Source organism: Muntiacus reevesi, chromosome 5, assembly GCF_963930625.1.
Source record: "Muntiacus reevesi chromosome 5, mMunRee1.1, whole genome shotgun sequence".
In the NCBI taxonomy this organism is placed as follows: Eukaryota; Metazoa; Chordata; class Mammalia; order Artiodactyla; family Cervidae; genus Muntiacus; species Muntiacus reevesi.
The window spans coordinates 53,394,417-53,403,516 of record NC_089253.1 but is presented as its reverse complement, the minus strand read 5'-3'; the positions used below and the strand labels follow the sequence as shown (position 1 = coordinate 53,403,516).

General features: G+C 60.1%; 1 protein-coding gene across 1 annotated transcript in view; it reads right to left on the bottom strand.

Annotated features, from left to right (window-relative positions):
• Window positions 1-620: 620 nt before the first annotated feature.
• The window catches only part of MAPKAPK2 (MAPK activated protein kinase 2), a 46,557-nt gene continuing 38,077 nt past the window's right edge, over window positions 621-9,100 (bottom strand). Inside the window, exons 2-10 of the mRNA XM_065938290.1 lie at window positions 5,687-5,826; window positions 5,431-5,495; window positions 5,100-5,179; window positions 4,520-4,646; window positions 3,826-3,901; window positions 3,341-3,465; window positions 2,892-2,977; window positions 2,711-2,791; window positions 621-2,191 (exon numbers count right to left, since the gene is read on the bottom strand). Coding sequence (XP_065794362.1) covers window positions 2,048-2,191; window positions 2,711-2,791; window positions 2,892-2,977; window positions 3,341-3,465; window positions 3,826-3,901; window positions 4,520-4,646; window positions 5,100-5,179; window positions 5,431-5,495; window positions 5,687-5,826 — 924 coding nt within the window. The 3' untranslated portion in view covers window positions 621-2,047. The remainder of the gene's footprint in view (window positions 2,192-2,710; window positions 2,792-2,891; window positions 2,978-3,340; window positions 3,466-3,825; window positions 3,902-4,519; window positions 4,647-5,099; window positions 5,180-5,430; window positions 5,496-5,686; window positions 5,827-9,100) is intronic.

Sequence of the window (9,100 nt, the reverse complement as noted above, 5' to 3'; positions counted from 1 at the left end):
GTAAGTCAATTTCTTCCTTAGGCGCTACCATGAGTCAATTCACCGTGCGATCTCAAATACCCCGGGCCTCTTCGCATCTGCGGACTGAATGGTCACGGGAGCGCTGAGGCCTCTTCCAGCTGATCGTTTGTTTTCTGCCTTCCGCCTGGGCCCTGGCACCCCCTACTGGAGCTTTCAGGAATTACGTCCACCTGCTCCTCGACACTCCCTGAGGATTTGGACCAATTCACCACCACCAGCTTCTTCACAGTCCCCGAGCCAGCCCTGACCCTGACCCCGACCCTGACCCCGACCCCGACCCCGACCCCCGGATGACGGTGTCAGCGTCTGGGGTGGCTAACAGGTCTAAGACCGGGCTGGAAGCGGCCGGGCTCCTGACTCAGTAACTGGCAAAGCGTGCGGGTTCTCCAGCAGGGCCCATGCCCAGGCCAGAGACGTCCCCCAGGCCCCCGACAGGGCGGGCGCTGGCTCCCTCGGGCCGCAGGCTCGCCTCTCCGCCACAGGATACCCCGACTCTGCCCTCCCCACACACGGAACCCCTCAGTACACCTAGGAAGACGAGAGGTGGGGGGCGTCAAGTGGCTGAACCTCAGGAAGGAAGAGAGAAAGACTTTCAACTATTAAATCTGTTTAGTAAAGACAATTTTGCTCATACAAAACGACAAGAGTTTACAACAGTCTGAGAGCTGGGCGCCGTCAGAGGCGGGGAGGCGCTGCGGGCATCGGCGCCCTGCCCTCGCACCCCGAGAAGGCCCCGGGCACCCCAGCCCCGCCCGAGGGAGATGAGAGCTGGAGCATCACTGCCCCCTGCCCCGGGGCCCTCCCCACAGCTCTCCGGTTAACACGGTGCCTCCCCACCCCACACTGGCCTGGACACGTCGCTGAGTTGTTTGGGGCAGGGGGCGGGGGAGCGGCTGGTGGGAGAGGGGCAGAGTCGGGACATCTTTGGTGCGAAGCCTCCCCCACCCGCTTGCTGGGCCGCGCCACGGACACTTGCAGAGGCCACTGCGGTGCCGCCCTCGCCCCCAGGGGGCTGCGGACCGACGCCCCGGAGCCCGGGAGGCACTCTAAACGCAAGCTCACCAACATGGGCTGAGGGCGGGCCTGCTGCAAAATGGCTGCAGACGTGAGAGCACACACACCAGCAGGTTGAGGACGGCGGGAAGGGGGCGCAGAGGGGTAGCTAGGTGCCTCGGCGGAGGCCTAGGACCGGCACGAACGGGCGGAGGGTTCCGAGCAGGGCTCCTTCCTGGCGCTGCGCCAGTGGTCGGCGCGCCCTCGCCTGCGCCCCGAGCGGCCCACACAGGCGGCGGGGGCGGCCTGGCACAGGGCCCGGACAGGCTCCCAGGCACTTGGGCAGGCCCAGCGCGAGCAGGATGGGCCCGGGGGTGGGGGGGTGGGGACGGTTCCGAGCACATCAGGGGCCACTCGCGCACAGGCACTGATCCGGGCGCGCGCACACGCACACACGCGCGCACACACACACACACACACACTCACTCACTCCTATCCGCCTGGCACACCGGGGACATCCGAGGGCTCAGCAGAGCCTCCGGGCCCGGCCCCCACGGTCTGCAGCTCCTGGCAGGCCTCAGCCAATGGGGACCCGGGCCGTAGTGGGGAAGTCAGGGTACCAGGAGGGCCACGCAGGGACGCCCCTCGGGAGGGTTCCACGGACACCCTGGGACACACCCCAAACCCTTGCAGTCTCCAGACAGGACGGGGATTGGGGGACACGGGCGGGAGTGAGGGCAAGAACGATAAAAGAAGGTTCGTAAAAATTCTAAGTCAAATTACTGATAAAACTGCCAAATGAGCACAGGGTCGAGAGCATGGTGCTCCCTCTCCCCGGGCCGCAGCCTCCCGGGCGCCCCCTCTCAGGCAGGTGGCCAAAACCGAAGGCAGAACGCTGCCTCTGAAGAGGTCCCGGCCCCACGCGGCGGCGTTGGAGGGGAAGCGGGAGGAGGCGGCTCTGGGTCTCTCTGTTTAAAAAATCCATCCGGGTTGAGAGTTATTGCTTGTCCTCCAGTGGAGCGGCAGGCCTGGCTCAGTGCGCGAGGGCCGCGGCCTCCAGGGCCCGCGCTTTCTTCCGCCTCTTCAGAAGCAGAGGGTTGGACGCATCTTCAATCTTTTTTATCTTGATCTGCTCGTAGTCGACCCGCATCGTGGCCAAGGCACTGGTCATCTCCTCCTGGGGGTGGCGACCGGGAGAGACGTCAGAGACCACAGACAGCGCGGGGTGGGAATGGGGTGACGTGCGGGAGAGGAGACGGAGGGCAAGCCGGCCGTGAGCCCAGAGCTGGGTCAGCAGAGCCCCTCTAGAGCCCAGAGCCCCCCAGCAAGCCTGGGGGAGCAAAACAGCACCAACTAGGAGCCGGGAGACCTGGACTCACATCTGCTCCAGTCAGGCATTAGCTGGGCAACTGTGAACAGGGCCTCACCCTAGGCCTCAGTTTCTCATCTGCAAAGTGAGGAGACTTTGCAGACGGCCTTTCAGGCCCTTTCACAGGTGGAGTGTAACAACTGACAGGAAACAGCCACAGCCAACCTCAAACCAACGCAGAAGCCTCTGCCCACAGCCCGATCGGGGAAGCGGCTCCGAGTAGCCGTCCCTGTGGTACCAGACGACCTGGGGCGAGAGGATGCAGGGCCAGCCGCCTCCATGAGCACCGCCGAACCCCCCCCTTGCCCCGCCCCGGCGTCCCCTCACCTTGACGTCCTCCCACCTCTCCTTGTCCTCCTTCAGGACCCGGCTGGTGTGCAGTGGGGTTTGAGGGACCTTCGTCGATTGCTGGGGGCAGAGAAAAGGGTCCGAGTGAAGACCTGGGGCGGGGTGGGGTCCGCAGGGACTGGCCCCATGGACCCAGGTGCCTCCAACCTGCCGGGCTCACCATGATCCAGGGGTGGTTCATGAACTCGGTGATGGTCATCCTCTGGGTGGGCTCGGTCTTCAGCAGGTTCCGGATGAGCATCTTCACTGTGAGAGGAAAATGGGGTGCCCACAGAGGACAGAGACAGCTCAGGGGCCACCCTCCCCTCCTGCTCCTTCCCATTTTCAGGGAGAAGCCAGACTCAAAGGGGGTGTGGACACAGACCACCCAAGATGCTGGCCCCGAGACCATGACAGACAGTGCCACCAAGCCCTGGCCCTACTGGGCCCTTCACACAGGCAGGTGTGGGCTGGGTGAACACCCACAGCCACGTCACTTATGGGAGATCATCCTCACACACACACACAGGCAGGACACACCCAGCAGGTGCGGGCTCGGTGAAGACCCACAGTCATGTCCCTAATGGGAGATCACATAGACACACACACACACACACACGGGCTCTTCACCTTCCTCTGATACTTCTGACCATTCTGGGTTGGGGAATTCATACTGGCCCATTCGGATGCGACTCTTCATGCCGGGAGAGATGGCAAGGCCGTGGTTGGAATAGAAGGGGGGGTACCCACATAGCCTGAGCCGAGAGGAAGTGAGAAGAGAGGAACAGAGCTGATGTTATTTAGGATCCTGCACCAGGACTTCTTGCGATGTTCACAGAGAAACCGGGACTCCCTGCTTCAGGTACAAAGTCAGGGACAGGGCCCAGGAATCCAACATGCTGAGTGTCTAAGCCACACATTTTCCTGCCCCTTAGCTAATCTGTAGCACTGTGCTGTCCGAGTCCACTCAACACTGAGAGGGGACACGCAGGACCTCCAGGGCACCCCCTATCCAGAAGGGGATGCTAACCGAGGCCTCCTCCTCTCACCCCAGAGGGAGAGGCTTCCGTCCACGCCTGCCCAGCCCGCGTCCCCAGGCCCCTCCCCACACTTACAGGATGTACATGATGACACCCAAGGACCACATGTCACAGGACTTGTCGTACTTCTCTGGGCCCAGCACCTCTGGAGCTGGAAACAAAGACGAAGGCAGTGGGCCTGGTCCTCAGAACGCCAGGATCCACCCAGGCGCTCTGTGGGTGGTGTCCCCACCCGACCCTTCAGCCCCTCACAACGGGACCGCAGCTAGGCCCGGAATGGGGACAGTGGTAGCCCAGGCCCAGGGCTGGGTAAAGGAGACCCAAAGACGCTCCTCCTGGGGGAGCCCAAGGGCCAGAATCTCAAGATAAAGCAAGTCTTGAACTGCAAGAGCCTTTCAGACTGCCTTTTGGTTTGACAAACACATTTTGAGAGTTTCCTCTGTGCAGTCGGCTGGGGGTCCTGGACCAGAGGCACATCCCAGATCCCCCTGGGGGTCTGATGGGAACAAGAGCTCTTCTCAGTGAAAGTGCACATGTGCACAAAATTCCACCCGTAACCTCATGCATATAACTTCCTATACCACTTCAGGCCCAGCTGAGATCTGCTAAGCCTACTTCAGGTCAGTCACCTCAGAACCGGGCTACAAAGGACCGGGAGACACATCTCTCCTGGGCCCTGGGGCCCTGAGACCGGCAAGAGGAGGCTCTGGGAGAAGCTCCGGGCAAAGACAGGCTCTCCTAGGGCTCCAGAGGGTTTCTCCGGACTTACCCACGTAGTATGGCGTGTAACAAGGAGTGGTCAGAGAGTTGTGACTGGTGGTTTCCTTGGCAAAGCCAAAATCAGTGAGCTTGAGAATGGCGTTGGGCCTTTTGGAGGTGTATAAGAGGTTCTCAGGCTAGAGAGAGAGACAAGGAGCATCTCTGCTGAACTGGTGAGTGGCCGTCAGAAACCCGCAGGGAAACGACTCCTCCCTTCCTTTCCTCTTTCAGCAACCGTCTGTCCGGCCCCTCCTGTCCCATCAGCACGCCATCGGGACCCCCAGCCCCCGCCTCCTGAGGGCTCACAGTGGGCATGGGAGTGAGACACTGACGCAGAGACAGGGTGAGCACCACAGGGACACAGACCGGAGGAGGGGCTGTGGGGGTGACTGAGGAGCACGGCCTCAGAAGGCTTCCCGGCCGGGAGGGGGGTTTGCCCAGAGAGGGCATGGCCTGCGGGGCAGAGAGTGGCTCTCTGCCCACCCTCCCCCAGGACCCAGGCCGCGGGAACGCAGGATGACCCTGGGGACCCTGACCCCCACGGCCTCCAGGCCCACTGGGTTGGGGGTTGCAGTATAAATAGAGGGTACCTTGACATCCCGATGGGCAATGTTGATCGAGTGCAAATACTGGATGGCCTCGCCGATGCTCTTCATGATCTCTGAGGCCTCTGCAGAGGAGACGGGAGCCGGGAGACAGAGCCAAGTCACAAGACGTGTCCTTAGGTTTGAAAAGCCGACACCAGAGCCCCCCGGGGAAGCCTAAGGCCCCCGACGCCCCCACCCGCCCCAGAAGGCGAGGCGCAGGAGCAGGCAGAGCCCAGCAGCAGGCGGGGAGGCGGGCCTGAGCACCTCCCCAGAGCAGGCCCCTGGAGCCCTGCTGCCCTGCCACCCAGCCGGGCCCGCGACAGACCCTTTCTACCTCGTTCCGTGAAGGCCTGGTCTCCTCGGTCCTGGATTCGACTGAACAGTTCTCCGCCGTCCAAACTGAAACAAGGCCACAGTGAGACGGGGACCATGACATCGCACTAGCGTGCTTGCCACTGCCCCCCCCAAGAGGAATGAGGCGCTTGCGTTTTGAGTTTCAGCGCCCCCACCCGGCGGTCCTCAGGAGGAAAGGGGCGCGGGCGGGGAGCAGGGTCAGGCTGGGCCGGGAACCAGAGCGGAAGGCTGCTCACCACTCCATGACGATCAGCAGGCACTTCCGCCCCGCGTACAAGTTCTCGTAGACGTCCACGATGCGCACGATGTGTGGGCACTGCGAGGCGCGCCAGTGTAGCTCCACCTCGCGGCGGGCCTTGGGGCAGTCCTGCAGCATCTGCAAGCCAGACCTCCTGAGGGAGCGCGGGGGCTGCCCCGCCTGGACCCCCCTGGCCCGGCCCGTGTGCCCGCCAGCCCCCACCGGCAGCTATCCACCCACCCCCCTGCCCCGCCCCCCGGCCCTGGCCCAGCACCAATCCTCTTGTCACGGCCCCACAACCCCTCCCAAGCCTGACTTGGGGCTCTGCAGCTCTCTTATCTGTTCTAAAAGAAACGACAGGATGACCCCTTGTGAGGTCTCCACAGCCGACCAGAGACCACCCTTGACCATGCAGGGAAAGACTATTGGGCCTCTCCCCAGCTAAGGGCGAGAAGTCTATTCCAAAAGGCGGGCAGGGCTGAGCACTAGGAGGCAGAGGGTACAGGACACCTGGGTAGGAAGACAGACAGGAAAATCCAGACAACCGTGGAAAGGGGCCTAGAGAGGGGAGCCTCCAGATCTGTTAGGGAAGGAAGCTCTAAGATCCCTAAAGCCAGCACACCAAATCCACAGCCATATCCTCTCAACAGCAGACAGCCTCGGGAGCCAGCCGGTGTGATCTAACTCCTGGTTCTTAACAGATCCCCAACCTGGAGCAAGTCACTTATGTGAGCCCCATTCCTGTCCCCTCTTCTTTAGGGGACCAGTTGGCCAAGGTATTAAAGGAGCCCAGCTCCCTGACCTGCCTCGAAGGCCGAGACTTGACTAGTCTAAGCCGGTCTCATTAATCCCAAGCCCTTCAGTAAGACCCGACACTGGTCAGGTGGCACTGCAGAAGACCGGCGCTCAGAGGGCACCACGTCCCCGCGCGTGGCTCCCGGCGCCAGGGCAGCCGCCCAAGGGGCCCCTCGAGGTGGGGGTGATACAGCGGAGCACTACGGTCCCTGCTGGGAAGCACACGAGTCTGTGTGAGGAGGATCAGATGGCCAGGAAGGGGCCAGATTACACAGGAAGAGAAGAGCAAACCAGGTACTTCCAACAATAAAACTAACAGTTATGCTGTGGTCTATGATATGCTGCGCTCTGCCTAACTGCAACAGCTGACCATTTTACAGGCTCAGAGAAGCCTGTGTCCCAGGCTCATTTCCTGGGGAAAGCCAGGGTTGGAATCCAGGCCACGAGGATTCTGAAGCCTAAACCTTTTCCACAATACCATGCAACTTTTAGAGGAGAGGTGGGAGCCAAGACTTGTTAGTCTCAGATCACCAAATGCAAACTGGTTTCACAGACCCAACCCCCGACAGGTGCCCAGATAACTCGCTCTCCTAGGGAGCAGTCACCGTGGGGTCATAGTGCCACCTGGTGGCCGTCTAGGCACACCACAGATCCTGAGTTTTGCTCCCTTCAACTTCATTCATTCAAAAAGGTTCTTTTCCCCTCCCACACACTATGAAAAGCAGGAAGAGACGCTGGCCGATCTCATTTGCAAGTATTTCAATTCAACAAGCAGTTATAGAGCTCCTACTATGGACCACACATCGTGCTAGATGTCAAAACCAAAAAGAAGAGTCAGTCTGAAAGAGACGGTTGGATGGCATCACTGGACATGAGTTTGACCAACTTCTGCGAGATGGTGAAGGACAGGGAAGCCTGATGGGCTGCAGTCCACAGGGTCGCAAAGAGTCAGACACAACTGAACAACGCCTGAAAGAACTCAAACTGGGGGAGGGGGCCTGCGGGGAGGTCGCCACGTAGAAAATGCTGATAACCCAGTGAGATAACCTGCTGTGAGACTGCTAGGTTCAAAGAGTTCAAGAGAAAAGTTCTCGGAACAGCCTAAAAAGAAAGACCTCTATCGCCCTCTACAGGCACACAGTGCTGAAGCCCAAGCTGTCACATTCACTCGGAGGCAACAGGAGGTCAAGGATCTGCAGATAGGAGAGACTTGGGTCCTGCAGATAGGGTCCGAAATCTGTCAATTTCCGGTTGCACAGCCTTGGAGAGACCGTCACCTTTTGAGCCTGCTCCAGATCTACAAGTCAGGGGTTAGAATATCTGCCCCCCTCCTTCACAGAGCCACTGCAAGCTCCTAATGACCTCTGAGCACGCTTTGTTATCAGAAAGGCGCTCACCTCTGCAGACCATCAGCATAACTGTCACAGCACAGGGGCCCTCTCCGTCACCTCTTAGTGAGGCTGGAACACCCCGATATAACCGACAAACCCGGATGTTACAAGTCACCAGCAAGACCGTAGGCTGGGTTTGTGTCTGCAGCCCCGTGACCACCGCCTAGAAACCAGCTCTGCTCAAACTTTCCACAGCTGTGCTAATAAGTGAGCACACTGCTGCTGCTGCTAAGTCACTTCAGTCATGTCCAACTCTGTGCGACCCCATGGACGGCAGCCCACCAGGCTCCTCCATCCACTTTCTAGGCAAGAACACTGGAGTGGGTTGCCATTTCCTTCTCCAAGTGAGCACCCACCGAGGCCCAAACCCACGTGCACACCCCTCAGCCCCTCCTGAACTCGGAGCACACACTGCAGGTTCTGCCTGCTCTCTACCTTAGCACATCTGCGTATGTGGCCAGGAAGCCTGGGTTCACATTCCGCCTTCAGATGTGCACACAATTCATCCCTTATCTGGCAGAGGACCTGGACTGATGCAGGACAACAAACCTGGCTCTGGGAATCACACAATCTGCATCCCAGTTCTGCACTCCTCAGCTGGTCAAAACAAGAGAACTGGACAGAGCAGTGCTTTCAAATTCTAAGAGAAACAGCCTAAGAATCCCCATGAACACCAGTAACTGACAGCCAGGGATGTATCAGACATCCTTGAATGGATATAAAAATCAGCCCACAGTGAAAGACAGACCTGCGACCTGGTCAGGCTTCCAGGCTGGCTGATGTCACGGGGCAGAGCCGTGAAGAGCCAAAGAGGCTGTGTGGACAGCTGTGGGGCACGAGGCCGCCGAGAGGCAGGCAGGAATGTGCTAATCTGGAGGGCTGGGCTAAGTAAAGACCCACAGGGGAGGTGCTGAGCTCTGGCCCCAGGAGCGTCGGGGAGAGAAAACAGGATTCTGGCGCACTGCCAGGGGCCACCAGCAGAGGAACGCAACAGGCTCGACCAGGAGCCAAGAGAGTCACACGGGAAGGCTTCCACCTTTGGCCTGGACAAGGACAGGAGGGGCCAAAGGCCCAGGACCGCAGCCCCGAGGGTCCAGAGCTGAGGGAAGCAAGGGTATTCCCACCAAAAAGCCAGAGGCCCCAAGACAAGGAATGCCTGAGGGGATTCTAAAGTATTTTAAGCCCATGCTAAGCCTGCAGTGGATACTGTGACTTGCTTCAGCCCC